The sequence below is a fragment of the Seriola dumerili genome, unplaced genomic scaffold (assembly GCF_002260705.1).
Source record: "Seriola dumerili isolate Sdu_G_001 unplaced genomic scaffold, Sdu_1.0 BDQW01000025.1, whole genome shotgun sequence".
Classification (NCBI taxonomy): domain Eukaryota; kingdom Metazoa; phylum Chordata; class Actinopteri; order Carangiformes; family Carangidae; genus Seriola; species Seriola dumerili.
The window spans coordinates 7,485,978-7,505,070 of record NW_019174280.1 but is presented as its reverse complement, the minus strand read 5'-3'; the positions used below and the strand labels follow the sequence as shown (position 1 = coordinate 7,505,070).

At 38.9% G+C, this 19,093-nt stretch overlaps 1 protein-coding gene across 1 annotated transcript; it reads left to right on the top strand.

Annotated features, from left to right (window-relative positions):
- Positions 1 to 379: 379 nt before the first annotated feature.
- mut (methylmalonyl-CoA mutase) lies at positions 380 to 18,263 on the top strand. The gene is made up of 13 exons (XM_022769180.1): positions 380 to 457; positions 1,342 to 1,774; positions 2,754 to 3,121; positions 3,229 to 3,386; positions 6,331 to 6,502; positions 6,613 to 6,861; positions 7,164 to 7,275; positions 9,563 to 9,678; positions 10,925 to 11,040; positions 12,075 to 12,206; positions 12,310 to 12,457; positions 14,739 to 14,906; positions 15,868 to 18,263. Exons 2-13 carry the CDS (start codon positions 1,378 to 1,380, stop codon positions 15,994 to 15,996), a joined length of 2,265 nt encoding a protein of 754 aa, XP_022624901.1. The 5' UTR covers positions 380 to 457; positions 1,342 to 1,377; the 3' UTR covers positions 15,997 to 18,263.
- The last annotated feature ends 830 nt before the right edge of the window (positions 18,264 to 19,093 follow it).

Here is a 19,093-nt window from a genome sequence, read left to right as displayed (position 1 = left end):
TTGACTGATAATAGAAGGAATACTGAAGGAGTTACGTTGTGTTTGACAGGGGCTTCTGCAGGAACATTGCCTCCTAGTGGCGAATTTTACGTAAGCGCACACCAGCTCAGTAAACTATGACTGAGCGTTAATTCTTCATACTACTAGCAAATAATGTAGTATAAGCACTGACTAATACGCTGTCTCTTGCCTACAAGGCCAGTGGTATGCATCAACGCCAGTAACATTTCGTAATTAATTACAAGAACACAGTTGTCGAATGTGTAAATAACGATTGGCATTGCTTATCTCTATGAAATTCAACAATCTTGGCTTTAATATTTACTTCCGGGGTCCTAGGTCGAAGTGTGTCCACTGACTCTAACATGCCATTGGCCGACTGCTGCTGTTGTGAAACTTCATTGGATAGACGGTTACACGCCTTCTGTCAACCTGAAAGAGCACAACAGAAGACAAGGTCAGAAAAGTATCTTAAAATATGTAAATATGAGCACTGTTAAACATAAAGCGGCTGTAGAATGTCTCAAGTTAGCGGCATTGTTTTGGTTCCTCCCGCTAATGCTAACACATGTAGCAAATCAGCATCTACGGCTAGCTAACAGTCTTAGCAGCCAACCAACAACCGTAGCTTAGTTAACGTTATTCCAACATTCACTTGTTTTGTCTTTCTGTTTTCTTTTTTTTTTTTTTTTACCGAGAATTAGAAAAGCCATATGGTCGCCAGCACTGATTTAATCATCCCGTTACTTTGTGACTTCTAGAGAAGATGAGAAACGTGTCGTATTTGTTTGTTTGGTAAGATAGTCGAACCACCACAATGCTACAAAGTAGCTAACATTTTCGCTATTGAATTTTTAAAATGTAGTCTGTCAAGCGAGAGAGTAACTAACACATGCTGCTAGCGTTAAACACGCCCAAACTTGTACGAATTATGTACTGCAGTGTCTCTTTTGTACTGTAAGTACGTTGGCTAAAGTTGTTTCATATGGTTTCCGTAGTGTTGTAAGAAGTTATCGCTCGTTTACATGTTTTCTTGTCGCTCACAGCCCCACCATGACTTTGTTTTGTCTGTAACAGGTCGTGGTGGCGCCACATTATGTTACTAGTAGGCCTTAAAGTAATGATCCACCAAAATAAACTGTAGAGGGTGTCAGCGATCAGCTATTTTTTACTTTTTTATAATGCATTTGTCTTTGTAAGAAATGCTTCTTGATTGATATTCATGCCTAACTGTTGACTGTCTGCTTGAAAACCCCAGAAATGGTCATATATGAAGCAATGCCTTTGCCTGGGATCAAAAATTACAATTATATAACATCTGTTTCTTAATGTCTACCTTAGGTGATCCATGTGTGTCTGATTGAGCCAACAGTAAGCATGCTGACTGCACAGAGGGCATGTGCAGCAATGGCTGCCCGGCGCCTGGTTAGAGCGTCAGTCTCCTCAGCACACACACACCGCTCTCTGATCCACACTTCCATACCATGGCAGGACCAGGTTGAGCTTCACTCTGAATGGGCCAGTCTGGCTAAGAAACAGCTTAAAGGGAAGAACCCAGAGGATCTGATCTGGCGCACACCAGAGGGACTCAACATCAAGCCTGTGTACACTAAAGCAGACTCAGCCCGTGGTGCTGATGAATTGCCAGGAGTGTTTCCCTATACTAGGGGGCCCTATCCCACCATGTACACTTACAGACCGTGGACCATCAGGCAGTATGCTGGCTTTAGTACTGTGGAGGAGAGCAACAAGTTCTATAAAGATAACATTAAAGGTAGAGTTTGCTGTGTACATTTCTATTTTTAGTAGAAACACTATAAATTCAAACCTACTGTGCAACATAAGTTGAACATCCTCTCATCCTGTAATGGCAGATGTTGTGTTTTGTTAGACACAAATTTGTGACACATCAGAACCCTACACTTAATTTGATGTACAGTATATCACACTCCCCACTGATGCCAAGCGCCCACTGAAATGTTTTATTTTACTAGATGCTACGCTTTGAATCACACAGAATAATTAGAAAACTAGATTTAAAAGATGGAACAACTAAAAACACAGTGGCATTGGAGAGTCATATATGTATGTGATTACTACATTATATATGCAGAAACTGTATGAAGAGTTGTAACCTTTTAGGTCACCATAGCCTGCAAGGGCTAACCACAAATACAGATGATAATTAGACTTAAATGTCATTTCATTTCGAGCGCGTCAATTAAGATGTCTGAAATGAAGGCTGCTATGTTTATTCCCCAATGAGTAATTATTATATGTTGATCTCCTCCAATAATTAGTAAGGTGAAACAACCAAAAGGAAAATGGAGGTCAACTTTTACTGTGAAAATCAATGTAACGTTGTTACAGTGGGCCTCACAAGAAGCCATTTCTAAAGTTTAAAACTGTTGAGATTATAGTGAGTCTAATCACCAGACAAATTATTGTAAATAGAATTTTTGTGTTGACAGTGCTTGTGGACTGTCAGTTTGCCAGTAGCTGGAAGCAGCCGTTTAATACAGTCATTCATTGCTTAAATCCCTGTGTTAAGTCTTTCAGCAATTTTCTGCCATTGCCATGGTTGTGACATTGATTCAGAAGCTGCCTGCACGTTTTATATACTCTGCAGAAATGTCTGCTGATGTTTTCAGCAATGTGTTCCTTAAATTGTCTTTCAGATCTCATCTATAATGCTACTCTAATAATCCTTTTCCCATCTCTGAGCCACTATTTTTTTTGCTCCCTCATTTCAGCTGGACAACAGGGTCTCTCCGTGGCTTTTGACCTCCCGACGCACCGTGGTTATGATTCAGACAACCCCCGAGTCCACGGAGATGTTGGCATGGCTGGAGTCGCCATAGACACAGTTGAGGACATGAAGATGCTTTTTGATGGAATCCCTCTGGAGAAGATGTCTGTTTCAATGACAATGAATGGAGCAGTTATTCCTGTATTGGCTATGTTTATTGTGACTGGAGAGGAGCAGGGTGTACCTAAAGCCAAACTAACAGGTACAATTCAAAACGACATTTTGAAGGAGTTTATGGTACGAAACACCTATATTTTCCCCCCAGAGCCTTCAATGCACGCCATTGCAGACATATTCGCTTACACCTCCAAGGTATGTACCTGCTATTCTGTTCATCTGCAGTATATACTGTTTCAAGTTTTTAACATTATATAATGCATTATATTTTTGTTGATTTACTGACTTGGCCATGTTCACAGCACATGCCCAAGTTCAACTCGATATCCATCAGTGGCTACCACCTTCAGGAGGCTGGAGCTGATGCCATCCTGGAAGTGGCCTACACCATCGCTAATGGCCTCGAGTACTGCCGCACCGGTCTGAAAGCAGGCTTAACCATCGATGAGTTTGCCCCAAGGTACAAAATATTAACATATCTCTGAGTGTGGAGGCCACAGATTTTGATTTACATGTTTGTTGCTTACAGCTACAATGGATCATGTAATTTCAAATATTGTTTCTTTACACATTTCCACAATAAACACATTGGAAAGGCCTTGGTAATATCTCAGAAATTCTGTAAGAAGATAAACGTGGTTAAATATGCTTAAATAAATATAAATTAAGAATATTTTTTACCAAGCAACAAATGTATTTGTAATAACATTAGAAAGGTTTTAAGAATTAGAAATGTAATTTCTGAAAAATGTCTTTTCATTTCTTGTGGTCTACTTTAACATGTACACCACATTTGATTCACGCTTAAATCGTAGTGCTATGTCACCTCATAACATCATGACAATACCCAATATATTTATCACACATTAGATACACATACACAAATATGCCTACTAGGTATAGTAAATGTGACATTGTGTGTTAATGCTGGATTATGATATGCTTAAATTGCCACAGTTTATTATTGAAAACTGAAAGGACAATGTTCACTAGATGTATAATTGTTTGCAATTAAAGCTTCACACAAGTGATAAATGTGGTGTTTACATCCAACCAGTAACTTTATTAATTAAAATGAATTGGCTGGTCTGATAAGTGTGTCTTAGTTCCAAATATAATGATCAACAGATAAGATATAAGTAATTAATTGGTCCATTTGCTAGACTACTTTTTTTTTTTTTGTAAATGTAATTGATGAGCCACTGCTCACCCAAATAATGACACATCGGTGTCTTGTTTGAGAGCAGGAACTTGTGTAGTCAGTCAGTAACTCCTCAGTTCAGTATGTCACTCAGACACTAACTAAATATCCTGTTAGTGGAGAAACGCTCATGTACTTCACCACAGCCACATTTGTTCCATCTATGATGTCTCTATTAATATTCCACGAATACTATGCACCCCTTTATTTGTTGAAGCAGCAGATGGGACTCACAGACAGAACCAGCATACAGCTAAAGCCAGGTGGAAAGGCTGCTAGTCAAATTAAACAATTCCTATAGCTACTACAGCCCACAACTCAAAGTGTGTCAATTAGATATAATGTAATATATCATATAAATGAAGTAAGGAAGAATTAAGTTGGGCAAAGGTGTTACATACTTTATATGTTAGTTTGACCTGTTTAACATAGTTTAACTACTCATTTCTTTAGGGGATAAACAAAGTTGTGAGTTACCCATAATGCATCTTTTATACTGTGATTCTCTTTGGCTACATTCTTTTCTGATAACTTGATATTAATTGTGATCTATAACGTACAGCTGCCGTAAACAGCACATGGGTTGTTTTTTTTTTAAGTCAATTGCGCCTCTGCACTCCCTCACCAACTCCGCACTCGGTGCAGTTCCTGTCCCTTGCATCGTACTTTCATTATCTCCTCTTCATGTGTCCTTCAGCTGTTTTTTTTTTTTTTTTCCCTCTGCCTTTCAATCACGCAGATAATAGCAGAGTTACATGGGCATGCTGTCTTCAGAAACATCCTGACAGTCGTGACCCTTCTCCACGTAATGACTTCAGAGACAGACCTTACAGACAGTCACTCTAAATCAATCTAGAGATGTCACTCAATTGTTTGAAATGGAAGGTTTTCCACCCTCTGCCATTATCTTTCTCTACAGCTGATTGTTCTTGACTCACAAACCAATGACAGTGACAAATGTGACTGTCATGTTACATTTTGGACATTAAAGGTGCCATGGTGGTTAGCATTCAGTGTATTGTCAAATTGTGTTTTACTGTATTGAATTTCTGCAATACAGTAAAAGAATGAAGGTTAGAAATTTGTATGATTTCCTTGCAAGAGAAAGGCACATGCTCTATCGATTTCATTTCCTTTTAAGCAATATTTTTTGTTGAGCTGAAACAGATAATGGATTCATTTATTCAGCTGCCAAACATAATCTGATTGCAGCTTCTCACATTAGTGGATTTGCAGCTTTTCATTGTCATTTATCACTAAAAACTGATTACCTTTAGGTTTGTGAGTGTTGGTTGAACAAACAGGATATTTGAGGATGTCACTGTGAGCTCTGGGAAGTTGTGATGGGCATTTCCCCCCTTATTTTTCAAAATTTCATAGACTAAATGATTAATAGATTAATTGAAAAAGCAATCAGCAGACTCGTCTATAATGAAAATAGGCATCAGATCATTCGATAAATTAAGTAAAAACATTGCTATGGTGAATAGAAAAGATCAAGAACAAGTGTGTGAATTCATTAGGATTCATTCAATCTTGGCTGTAAAACAGCATCATGATCACTTTGGTCTGTTGTCTTCACATGGCTGATTGCTGTCCACTTGACCAATATTGTTTGAGTTCAATGTAAATACAAATTGGCCAATACCTTTTTTTTTTAACTCTTTTTCCATAAATGCATCAAAAAACTCTTTTTTTCTTTCTTTTTTTTTTTTTTTAAAGAATAACACCAATTTGTTTTATTGTTTTAAAGACTTGTTATTGTGATATTGTGCAGTTAGGCTGGGCTTATACAGTCAGTTGCATGTATAAGCCCAGCAGATTTATTGCTCTATCTTTAGGACCTTAGTTCTTGGGCAGTTTGGCCAGTTGTGGAGTCCGTGTGGATGATGATGGGTGGGAAGGGCATTACGGACTGAAAGGTTGCTGTACAATGCTTCAGCCTTAAACTAACTAGAGTAGCATCACAACTTCTTGTGTCATGGGTTTTGTGTCAATATGGCAGTCTGTGACTATCTGGTTGTTAGGTTACTGGCATTGGGTCTGTACAAAATATCTCTATGAGCAGAAAACACTTGATTTCTATTTTTGTGCATAATTATAATAGCATAATAATTGATATCGGTTACATTTAATTCTGTCCATTTTAATAACAGACTTTATTTCTCTTTCTTTAATATTTATGTTGTGTGTGTGCCGTCAGGTTGTCATTCTTCTGGGGTATTGGGATGAATTTCTACATGGAAATTGCCAAGCTGAGGGCAGGCAGGAGATTATGGGCCACACTCATTGAAGAGAACTTCCAGCCCAAGAATGCAAAGTCTCTCCTGCTGCGCACACACTGCCAGACTTCAGGCTGGTCTCTCACCGAACAAGTACATATAAGTCGTTATAAGAATGATATGAAAATGTGAAAATCAAATCTAAACCTGTTAAATGAATGGACAATAGTTACAACTTTCCTCTTTGGTTCTCACTCTTGTAGGATCCATACAACAACGTGATTCGAACGGTGATTGAAGCCATGGCAGCTGTGTTCGGGGGGACCCAGTCACTCCACACTAACTCATTCGATGAAGCTCTTGGCTTGCCCACAGTGAAGAGCGCTCGCATTGCCAGGAACACCCAGATCATCATCCAGGAGGAGTCGGGCATCCCCAAAGTCGCTGATCCCTGGGGTGGTTCGCACATGATGGAGTCTCTCACGGAGGACGTCTACAACACGGCCCTAAAGGTTTGTCATGGGGACAAATGGGCATCTGCCTCGGCCTCCTCTGAAAGTAATGAGAGGAGGGTTTTAATTAATATTTTACTCCTTTGCAAATTTTTTCAGCATAAACTTACCCATAACACATAGCTAAGGGTTAATTTAACTCTTTAAAATCCTTGCTTAGAATATATTTTTTTTAGAACCACGTTGTCTTGTGCCTACCTGGTTTTAGTGAGGTAAATATCATAATACATGAAGTAAAATGACGACAGAAATAATCCGTCATCATAGACATTCTTTCACAACCTGTGTTTTCCTTTGTATAGTTCATCAAAGACATTGAAGATATGGGAGGCATGGCCAGAGCTGTGGCAGAGGGTATTCCAAAACTACGCATTGAGGAATGTGCAGCACGTAGACAGGCCCGCATTGACTCAGGTACTGTATAAATATATCAGTTGCTAATGGCCTTAAAGCCTCTTATTCTTTGATCTTTTCATCTTCTTCCTCTGCTTTAAGTACTTAATACTCTCTACCTCTTAACTTAACTTTGGTCTCTATGTAACAACGATGCAATGAACTTTACACATCTAATAGAGGTTACAGTTTTGACATTAAGTGAATGTACAGCTCCTTCATTCTGTGTGATATGGTCACATTTCTCACCAAATTTGGCGTGAAATGTTTAATTTATCAGTCTAATCTTCCCCAAATAGAGAGGGCTTTTTTCTCATGCAGGTTCAGATGTTATTATTCTTCCTTTGTCTGTCATTTTTAAGAAACTACAGAGTTATTACACACCCAGAGAGTCCTGCTTTTGAGGACTTAGGCCCAGACCACACTGCCTGCATGCCTGGAAACTGTGGAACGTCTTGGTTTTCATTTTGGCGCCCATGTTAATGGGTTAGAGCAGACACACTGTCTGTGTGACACTGTCACGTGATCCACAGATTCACTGTCTCACCTATTTTTCACACATGACCTGCGCAGTTCCCAGGAATAATACACAGAGAAAACATCTGTTGATAGTGATATTGACATTATACCAGCAACATTTACATAAAACTGACAGCTTTCACTGTAAGCTGTATTTAAATACCAGACAGACATGCAAAGATATAAATATTATATTTTTTGGAGAGCACATGTACTACATCGTCATAGAGGAAACTCAGGGCAGACTAAAATGATGTCTATAATTTAACTGTGAAGTGCAATGTTTTACTAGTGCCTGCTTTTCTCTCTCGCTCTCTCTCGATGTGTGTGTGTGTGTGTGTGTGTCTGGCTCTAAACGAGGGCAAATAAGTTTAACACGGTTTATAATGAAAAGAAATCCAACATTAGATTGTTGATGGCCACGTCCAAGGTAAATTCAATTTGAAAGATAGAGCTGGCAGCAGCAGCGACGCACCAGAAGAGCAAGTGGTATGAATACGCACGTGTGTGAGCCGCAGCAGGCCAGTGACACAGCCGCCATGCACACACAAAGCATGCAGTTTGTCCTGAGCATTAAGCAGTTGAGATTTTCACTATGCTCTATGTTTTTTTTCTTTCTTTTCCAAAGTGATGTAACATGGTTCTTGCTTTGCTCTGTAACACACTTACACACTGTATCCTGCCTTTTAAAACCCCTTGATGTGGTCTTAATACTCTGTAGAGTCTAAACATTCAATCTGTGGAGGTCAGTGCTCTTTACTATGATTAAGCCTTTAAAAAAAAAAGTAGTTTTTTATTTAAGCTTATTGTAAGTGACCCCAAAGACTGGTTTAAAATGGATGCTTATACTGCAAAGCAACCACAGGTGGATAAGGAAAGCAGCAGATACAAGGTCATCTCATAGCTTGAATCCAGCTGACCCTGTGTATTTTGTTGTGTTGTTTGAGGAGATGTGTCTTTACTTGTGTCGGGGTGTTACCCGGGAGTTTAATTGAGGTTTCTTTGTATAGTTTTGAAACGAACATTAGCTTTTGATGTGTAACTTCAGAAATGACTGTGATGGAGCAGAGCAGAACCTTCACAGACTGGATAGCTTTTCTCCATAATCCCCCTGATGCCTGCTCTCATTGATATTCACTGGCTTTCTGATTCACCCCGGCAGCACATCTTTACTACTGACAGTTTTTTTTCACTTCTGATGGGCCGTGAGTTCTGATTGACCATGTTAGGCTCTCAGATCATTTTCAGTTTTCCTACACAGAGGTCAAATTTTAAGATTATATGCGATGGGATACTTGGAGAATATAGAGAATTAAAATCTTCTCTAAAGGCTACTAATATGATAACAATTAAATAGGTTTCAGTGGGAATAACAGGGAATTCAGTTATCTTAAGATTCCTCAAATCCTGAACTTACCTGTATGTTAATGTGTGTATTACATTAATATTCAGTGAGAATAACTTCAGACATACAGGAGGGTAGGTGTGTAAAAGCATGCATTCTGCTGTCTTGTACTCCAGGATGATATTGCAGATCTAAACAGGTTCGCTGACATGGGAGTTTTCTTTTAGCATACTTTTTGATTTTAATGCTGTGCAGTTGCATTTCTGCGGATGTTTGTTTTATACATGGATAATAAAAAGTTCTTCTTTCTGCTCCCTCAATAACAACCTTAAAAAGATGTGCACAAATATGTGTTTTCTGTCGACACAACACAACGCTGTGTTTGTGTGTTTGTTTTTCTCGCTGATTCATGTACCTGCACAACTTTTGTCCTTTTCTTTATAGGATCAGAAGTCATCGTCGGCGTGAATAAGTACCGTCTGGAAAAAGAGGAGAGTGTAGAGGTGCTGGCCATAGATAACACTGTTGTACGTCAGAAACAGATTGAAAAACTGAAAAAGGTCAGTGTTCCTTTTAGAGTCGACTTCTAGATGAACGAGTGGTATCTAAAGGATAAGTGTTTTTTTCCCTTCGTTTTTGTTCAAAGAATTCCACGAGTAAAACCACAGGTTAAAGCATGAAAAGACAACAAAACTTTGAATGAAACTCTGATAGTCTCACAGTTTGTCCATGCACTTTAACCGTATTGCCTACCTCTGTTTATCCACACACTGTAATTCTTGCCTCCACCTGACTGCAGGGTGGAGGCCGACCTGTGTGGCAACCTATCTCAAGTTTTATTGTGAAGTTGGTGACTGGAGGACTATGGCTCTACATGGGCTTGCATATATGTGATTCCAATGCAGCGCTTTGTGGCATTTGTTGCAGCAAAAGTTTTTTGCCACATGACGCATTTTTTTTTCAAACCACGATTACAAGACAGAAAGTTGTGTAGTGTGAAAACTGTACTGACAACTGGTGGCTTTGAAAGTCATGTAGTGTGGACATAGCACAAGGCACATGCTTGAAGCAAGAAAAGGAGCTTTGAACTTTGCACAAATGCAGATGACGAACTGTTGTCGTCGTCTGACTTGAGGAAGAGGAAGACAGTGAAGTGTTTAGACTGTACGACATAATGGCTGTTAGTAGAGTTAAAACAAGATGACTGTCAGTCAGTCAGAAGTCAGTCTGGAGAAGTGAAACATACATTTTCATCACTGTATGCAGAATTGAATGTAAGATAGGCTTCACCAGTGTGTTGACAGTTTTAAGCAGTTTTACACAGTGATTTGAGGTGTTTGTATGTGTGGTGCAGACACTGTAGCTCATCTTCCAAGGCTGAATCACAAACATGCCTTATTTATATCATGTCCAGGTGATTATGCATTGCAACATCATTTAAAGTCACTGTAGGTCCAGTGCCTGGGGCTTATGGGGGACTGGGCTGTACTGTAGACAGCTGTAAGGTAGATACATAGTATGATTGCTGCAGCTGTTTAGGAATAAAAAAAAAAAAAAATCAGGCCATTTTAACTCAGCTCAAAGTCAAGGCTGTATAGTATTTATGATTGGATTTTCAGTACTTTTTGAAAATGATAAAATATTATCATTGCTTACTATCAGAATACATTTCTACCAAGCAGACATTTAGACAAGCACGGGTGTAACTAATAACAAAATCCAGTATCTGCTGTAAGAAAAGTTGTCAACAGAGCAGATAAACATTCTGAATGACATGTTTCTGTCTTGTTGCCTGTTTTGTTTCAGGTGAGGGAAAGCCGTGACCCTCAGGCAGCGAAGAAGTGCCTGGCAGCCATTGAGGAGTGTGCCCAAACCAGAGAGGGCAACCTTTTAGCCCTGGCCGTGGAGGCAGCTCGAGCCAGGTCAAACCTCTCACTGGCACTAAAATCACAGATTGTAATGATCACTCTTACATCTGCATCAATTTAGCTTCACATGCTATGCTAATGTAATTGTCATAGTGCTTCTCCTTCTCTGATTTTCACCGTCTCCATAATTCAGATGAACTCTAAGAAGATGTTACATGCAGTGGGCACATAACCATAACCATTAGCACCCGTGTGATCTTGTTTTGCCCACATTCCATATTGTAACATGATCATCATCTTGATCATTGTGGTATTTTTCTTGAAAGCTTGATTGTTAGTGGGAAACCTTGAGCAGTATGTTTGTGGTTAATATTTCTTCATACCTGGGGCTGTCATGTGGCAGTTCATTAAACAGTCACACTAAATCAGGAGGGGTTGCAGGAAAGAGGGTTTTTTTTTTAGGCCCACACATGTGGTTAAACTAGTTTAGATACTGATACTGTTAAGCCCGTCTTGAGAAAAGAAAGATCTAACAGAATTTTTTTTTTTCTAACTGTGCAGCGCTGTGTGAAGAGCCCACATGCTGATTACAGCCCACCTGCTGAGAGGCACTGGCGTGGCATGACCAGATTATTTAACATCTCAACTCTCACAATAATCTACAGCCACTTAAACATCCCATGCTCTTTTACTACCATTAGACCTTTAATCCATCTAAATATAATGTGCTGTCTGCTCTGGTTTTACCACAAATGACTGAGCTATTTTCACTTCAACCGTTGACTTACAAATAACGCTGAAGTAACTTGATTGTTGCTGTCTTATTACCCTTGCAGTGATATTGTGGGAAATGAGATTACAGTAAATCTTTCTGCCATATGATGCAGATACTAATAAGGCATCAAAACAGACCATTAAGCAGGCTGCCAAAAATCGTGAAACGTAATTAAACAGCAAGCAATTTAGTGTTTAGTAGTAATATTTCACATTCAGTAGCAGTAATTGAATGGGATTGTCTTAAAATGAGTGATTGCATTGCATTATTTATCATTGGAATGTGAAAACACATTGTTTTCTCCTTTCTACAGATGCTCTGTTGGTGAAATCACTGATGCCATGAAGAAAGTGTTTGGCGAACACAAGGCCAGCACCAGGATGGTGAGCGGGGCTTACCGCAGCGAGTTTGGGGAGCATGAAGAGATTGCCCTGACCCACAACAGGTAGAAAGTAACACATAACAGCACCTGGATCGTCATGATAGACAGGTTAATTTCTTGTATTTCAGGTAAATAAAAAGTTTCTTTTTCTCTTTCAAAATCTCAGAGTTGCAGATTTTAAGAAGCACGAGGGCAGGAACCCTCGACTGCTTGTGGCAAAGATGGGCCAGGATGGCCACGACAGAGGAGCCAAAGTCATTGCCACAGGGTTTGCCGACCTGGGCTTTGATGTGGACATCGGACCACTGTTTCAGGTCAGTGTCATACTGTAGAGTGGAGCTAACCGTCTGCTACCTACGCCAGCTCGGCCAATGTAGAGATAACGTTCACCACGGGTGGTGCTCCACACAAAATCCAGCAGCCTTTTAGTTTGAATTTAACCATCTGTTTGGCTCATTTCAGCGCTGACTGACCATCACCATTGCAGGTGTTTTACCAAGCTACAATAGCAGACTATAATCAGCTACTCGTGTTTGGCCTGGCTGTGCATCACTCAGAAAACAGCAAATCAGAAGAGTGCGTCTGAGCCTCAGAGCTTGTTTTGTTGGGGCTGACCTTAAATATAGCGTGTAGTTTCCCTTTTTCTTCTTTTTTATCAACCACATCTCACATTTGTTAGTCTCAGCTATTTTTATAATAAACAAACTCAACACATCACAACACAACAACTGAACAGCTCATTTTCTCTTTCTTTCCGTTTTGTATTTCACTCCCCCAGTTTGACCACTTACTTCTCTGACTGTCGTCTCTCGTCTCTCTCCTCTGTTTGTGTATCACTCACTAACGTGAGTTGCAGTCATACCAAACATTCTTTGTGTAAGGCAAATTCTCCAACTTAAAAGGCTGGTAAATGGTACTTTATTGAAGCCAGGTGCACTGTAAAGTACAAATACTTAATGGAAAAAAACATAAAGTTGTAAGAGAAATAAACTGGATGTTAACTGCTGCAGGTACATCATAACAGTAAGAAAATTATTAACTATTTTTATTTATTTTTCAATTAAATCTAGTCACAAGCATTTCCCTTATAATATAAAGTTTCCCTGATTTCTGTTTTCCAATTTTATTATATTTATAATGGGAGTTTTTGGTGACATTTTGTCAGTATACTTTTCCACCAGGCAGTGCAAAGTGGAAAAAAACTGACATTTATGCTGGTCAGGACACAGGTGCAACAAATAATCCTAATGAATGACAGCTGCATTCCACTCAGGTGTGTCAGTGCTAGGGACCCGTTATTGTTCATGCGGGCTCAGTGCGTCTGGCACATTGAAATGCAACAGAGGCAGCGTGAATGATAGTAGTTGCACCTGTGGTCTTCCTGCTTTGACAAGTCAAAACATGCCCTGGAAGAAAGGTCTATAAGTAGTTTGACTATTCCATTCTCTGTGTGAAAGAATAAACACAAACATTTCAATGCGGTCTGACCCGAGTGGGCAGAACATGTTTATGCCCCAATTGCTGGAAGGCAGATCCAGCTCCCAACTCCCTGACCCTGAAGCCATTAACTTTGGTTGATTTGATTGTATAGGAGGTGAGGACATGCTGAAGTGCAGTGTTTCATTACTCTTTAAAGTAATTACATGCTGCACATATAACAGACATGCAGTCCGTTGTTTGAGTTCAAGAGCTCAAACAACCTCAACTGATATCTTCAGCTTAACCAAGATGAGTTTTCAGATTCTGGGTATCATATGGGTGCATCAATATAATGTGTTAAATCCTAATGACTCCCCAACTTGAAGATGTTCATAACGTGTCAGTCTTTTTGTGTGGTGTATGTAAATAGATAAAAGACAGTGATGACGTGCATATTGAGGGCGTGTGCCCCACGACACCAGATGTCAGATTTTATTGGACAAATTTGTCAACCACTGATCACATGGCTCTGTGTTAAGTACAGCCTCTGGCAAGGAGTAAATAAATAATGAAATGCATAATGAAAAAGCAAGTGTCATACTAAACTGCCGTCATTTTCAACATAGCACTCACAAAACAAAGGCCTTGGGAAAACTGTTTTACATGATGAATTATGTTTCAAGTTGAACAAGGAAGAGATACTCGCGACTTTTTGTTGCCCTCCATGTGATCCTGTGAACCTCTGCTAAGGTAGGGGTAAATGGGAAATACGTGTAGCTTTTGAAAATGGACCCCAGGGACGGGCAACTTTGACAAGTTTGGCATTAGTGATGTTGCCATAGACGGAGTCAGACTTGGGGATACTAGAAACACTTTACTGAAGCCTGCAAGTAATTAAGTAGCTGGTTTATAAGCCAGAGGTCTTTCTGAATACATCACTGGTGTCATATACAGCATTCATCAAGCAGAAGAGACTACAGTAACTTACTAATAATCAGTGTTATTATTATTTTTAAATTGAGTTGAGAAAGTCATGCAAAGAACGGCGAACTAAGATCAGATTGAAGTGGTGGTGGAACTGCACTACCTTATATTGAAATGTGTTTCTTATATGTAGTCCTTCTCACTCTGAGATGGATTTTCTTTGTTTTTTCATGTCTGGTTTTGGCTGAACAGACTCCCCTTGAGGTTGCCCAGCAGGCGGTCGATGCTGATGTTCACTGTGTCGGGGTCAGCACTCTTGCCGCAGGACACAAGACCCTGGTCCCAGAGCTCATCAAGGAACTACGGAAGCTCAACAGGCCAGATATTCTTGTCATCTGTGGAGGTGTCATCCCACCACAGGTAACATCTGACTTCCATGATCATCAAATCTCTAAACTGTATTTCTGTTTTCTTTTCCAAAGTAAACTTCTCAATATAACAGTCCAAAGTAATAAAAGATGTTTTGCTTAATTTTCTACTGAATTTAATTTGTGCATTTTAATTTGTTTGAATTCAAAATCCATTCACCAGAGACTGTGCGCACTGTCCATAGAGATTGGTGTAATTCAGCATGCAGGTAGAGCCAGCCTACTTGCCTTTCGCAGCAGGTGTGAGCACCATAGCAGTCATACAGTCTTTGTGTATTTGACAATGTCACTTAAAGGATCTCAGTATGTGTGCAGCATTTTCTTTCAACTAACCAAGATCTGGAGGATTTAATCTTCTAATGATTCTTGTCAGTGTGATTCCACATTCTGTCCTCGTAGTCACGTTGATAATGCCAACACACTGTGCACCTTTAGCTATGCATTATAGAAGCATAAAACATATAGTGGGAAATAATAAAAAATAATAATAACTAGCTATAGTGTGTATAATATCAAACAGTATCTGACCCTGATTTATATGAATAGTGGCCTTCACAAAGAAACCAGCAACAGAGAAATACTGTCACAAATAAAACACATTGTTTAGAATGACATGATAAGTGTGAAGATAATATATAAAATGTCATCTTGCTGTCATATGGATAGAGAACCAATCTCTCATGATGAGGGCGGCTGTGATTCATGTAATTATAATTACCAGACTTTAGGATCTCATTGATCTCATGCTGTGCCGTCTCATTTCTTGTCATCCTGTTCCCGACAGTCTTTGTGATTATCTGCCAAACACATTCATTTTAGTTCAATTATCTATAGTGTAAAAAATAACAATCAGGCAGGGACTGTGCACATCTTCCTTTCCCTATATGATAAAAGCTGAATTCCTCCTTAGCTGCAGTAAGTCTAAACTGTGATCCACCTGTGTTTCTATACAGGACTATGAGTTCCTATACCAGAGTGGTGTGTGTGCAATCTTCGGTCCAGGAACCAGGATCCCACAAGCTGCAGTGGAGGTTATTGACAACATTGAGAAGAGTCTGGAAAACATCCGGCAGGCCATGTGAACTCTTAAGAAAAAACTACAACAAGAGCTGTCTATTCATGCTGTGCCAAGAACAGAGTCACAAGTGCGAGCCAACACTTTTGTACAGAATCTGTTTGACTGGTAGCATGAAGTCGTAAAAAACAAAAACTCCACCCAGAACCACACTGTGTTCACAGCACTTACAGAAGTTAGAATCACTACCAACCTGTGGGGATGTTATGGTTGTATTAACACTGCATTCCCTGTATATCAGATTTGATTTTAACTAGTAATAGGATCCCCAGAGTTTGCAGTAACTTAACAAAGAAACAAAATTAACATCACCAATAAAGAGTGTAGTGTTTTTTGTTTTTTTTTTTCATTGAGGGAATCACTCAAAATCTAAAGAAATACTGTCACACATAAATGTTTCAGATGGGTAAATGGGGATTGAACTATTTCCCTCCTTTGAAACATGCTTGTGTGAGAATTGCATTGGTTGCAGGGAGAGTAATATCACTGTAAATATCTTTGAAATTCTAAAATATAATTGGGAACTGGGACCCTTGGTGAACGCTGTAGACTGTAATGGGATATAATTCAATATTCACGACGGAAATCAGACTATATTAAGACCTTTACCCACACTTAAACAATGGAACATACATTACATTTAATCAAATTGGAGCAGCTTAACAGACACAGTATCATGTGACAGAAATTTGGCTTGAGATGAGCAGAGTATTTTTTGCCATCAGTATAAAACAAAGGTCTATAAACCTTGGAATGTAATGCTTTTATTGTAAGATGTCTTGTGTGTAATTTGCAGTTACCTAGCAGGGCGTGAATAGTGCTAGTGTAGTGCAGATGGATAGACAGAAATTCACATCAAAACAAACCTCTGTGGAACCCTTACCTCTGATTTTTATGTTTATGGATATTATCATATTGACAGTGGCCTTTTCAATAGTTGTTTCGATCTTTCCTCCCTGCATAATGTTTGATTTGACCAGCTTCAGTCGGTGATCACAATTTATGAAGATTTCCGAAATGGTATTTTTCTATGTGTGATTCTGAATCAGAGTTGGTGCTCTTCAGTCTAAATAAAGTATGTGAACTTTGGAAATGTGACTTGCATCAGAAGATTGTGTAACTTTCTACGCCTCCGCCCGGCGACAGCCAGGGCTTGGAGGCATTATGTTTTCAGGTCATCCATCCATCCGTCCCATTCTCGTGAACACGATATCTCAGTAATCTAATCTATTTTAAGGAATTTCTACAAATTTGGCACAAACATTCACTTGGACTCAAGGATAAACTGATTTGATTTTGATGATAAAAAGTCAGGCTATACTTGAATTTGCTTGTCCTTCAGAGAAAAAAATGACCCAAGTTAGCACATGTAAGGATCTGCACTGCCCTACTGCAAAAACTGACCTGACCTCACACTGGCTGAGATGTTTCTAAAACACCACGCTTACCATGATTGATGTGGCGTGCTTATGTGAATGTGACTGTAGCGTATTTAATTTCATTCTCAAACGGATGTCAAGCTTTAGCATCTGAGGTGTTCATACTGCATGCTAACAGAAAGTTCTAGCACGTGGAGTGTATACAGATGTAGGCACTGACGTTTGAAACATTTTTGAAGGATTTAAACACAAACTGACTGACTGCCATCCTTTGTGCCCGGAGCTCTGGCTGTTTTCAAAATGAGAGAACTGAATAAACTCCTTCAGTGTGATTGGGTGATATTACATAATCATGGTGTATTAATTGTCCACCACTATGTTGTATTCAGTCAGTGTTTATTCTCAAACATGATCAATGAAATGTGCACACAAATATGCTCAAGGTTCATAGCTCTACATTCACAAATTTTAAAAATTGTTAAACACTGTCATTTTAATTACAAGTAATTACAAGTTGGAACCAAAAAAAAGCCGTGCTGCAGAACTGAAAAACTGAACAGTATTTTCCCCACAGAGAAAGGGATAAGGAATTGTAGGTGACAATATATCAAGGAAAATAATAAAATAATCTCTGGGTAAAGCAGGGCAACAAAAGATCTGTTAAGCAGAAGCGTGTCTAGTAACATGAACTGATTATAATCAGCTCAATTATAAAAAATAATATGCTGTTGTACTGCGGCTGAGGCGACAGTCGGCAGACACTCATGGGGGATTTCCAGTGAAATTTGAACCATTCTTTTATTAATATCGTGGTGATCTAAAAATCTGCCACGCACAGAGCCCTGACTTTCATTGTTCAGTGTTTACAAAGTTGAAAATAAAAGATTTAAAAGGATACAGATTATTTTTTATCTTTTTTTCATTAACAAATCCCATGAAGGGCCAAAAACAGCAATACTGTTATCTCACTAACAAGTACAGACTTTGTGTTCAAAGTCTGATATCGCTTATTTCTTTGTCTTAGAACTCCATTGTTGTTAACTAGCAACTAGCATTAACATGTTATATCTCATTTGGTGAATTTGTACGGAACACCAACAAGTGTTGTGGTGGATTTTGTTATCTTTGGACAGAGCCGGGCTCGCTTCTTCCCCCCCGTTCACAGTCCTTGTGCTAAAGAGTGGTATAAATCTTCTCAGCTATGTCTTGGCAAGAAAATAAATAAGTTTTCCAATTTTCCAAAATGTCAAACTTTTTTTATTTTTATTTTTTTAAAACACGCCTTTCACATTTGGGTGACAGTCTTCATTACAATGAACTTTAGTCTAATGGCCAAGCGGTACCTACACCACAATACTTATCAGTAGAACAAATTCTGTTTTTGGGTTTGGTCCAAATCCTTTGGTAAAAAAAACAAATAACAATGACAGTCTTAAATATAACAAGTCACATTCCAGTTGAAGCCAACATACAAAAGGGTGCAAATATTTCTCATAATCTTACGAAACACAATTAGATTTATCTACTGTAGCCTCTGTGATATTGTCCTTTTAAAAGAACCCATTAGCCGTACATAGACAATATTTGTTATTGTTGTAAACATATTTTTAGAGGCTGATTTATGAAACATGATCTACTCTCAGCTGCTACTTCATAAAAACATTTAACACATACAGTAATTGGATATTTGTTCCTGAACTGAAATTGTCAGTGAAAATATATATT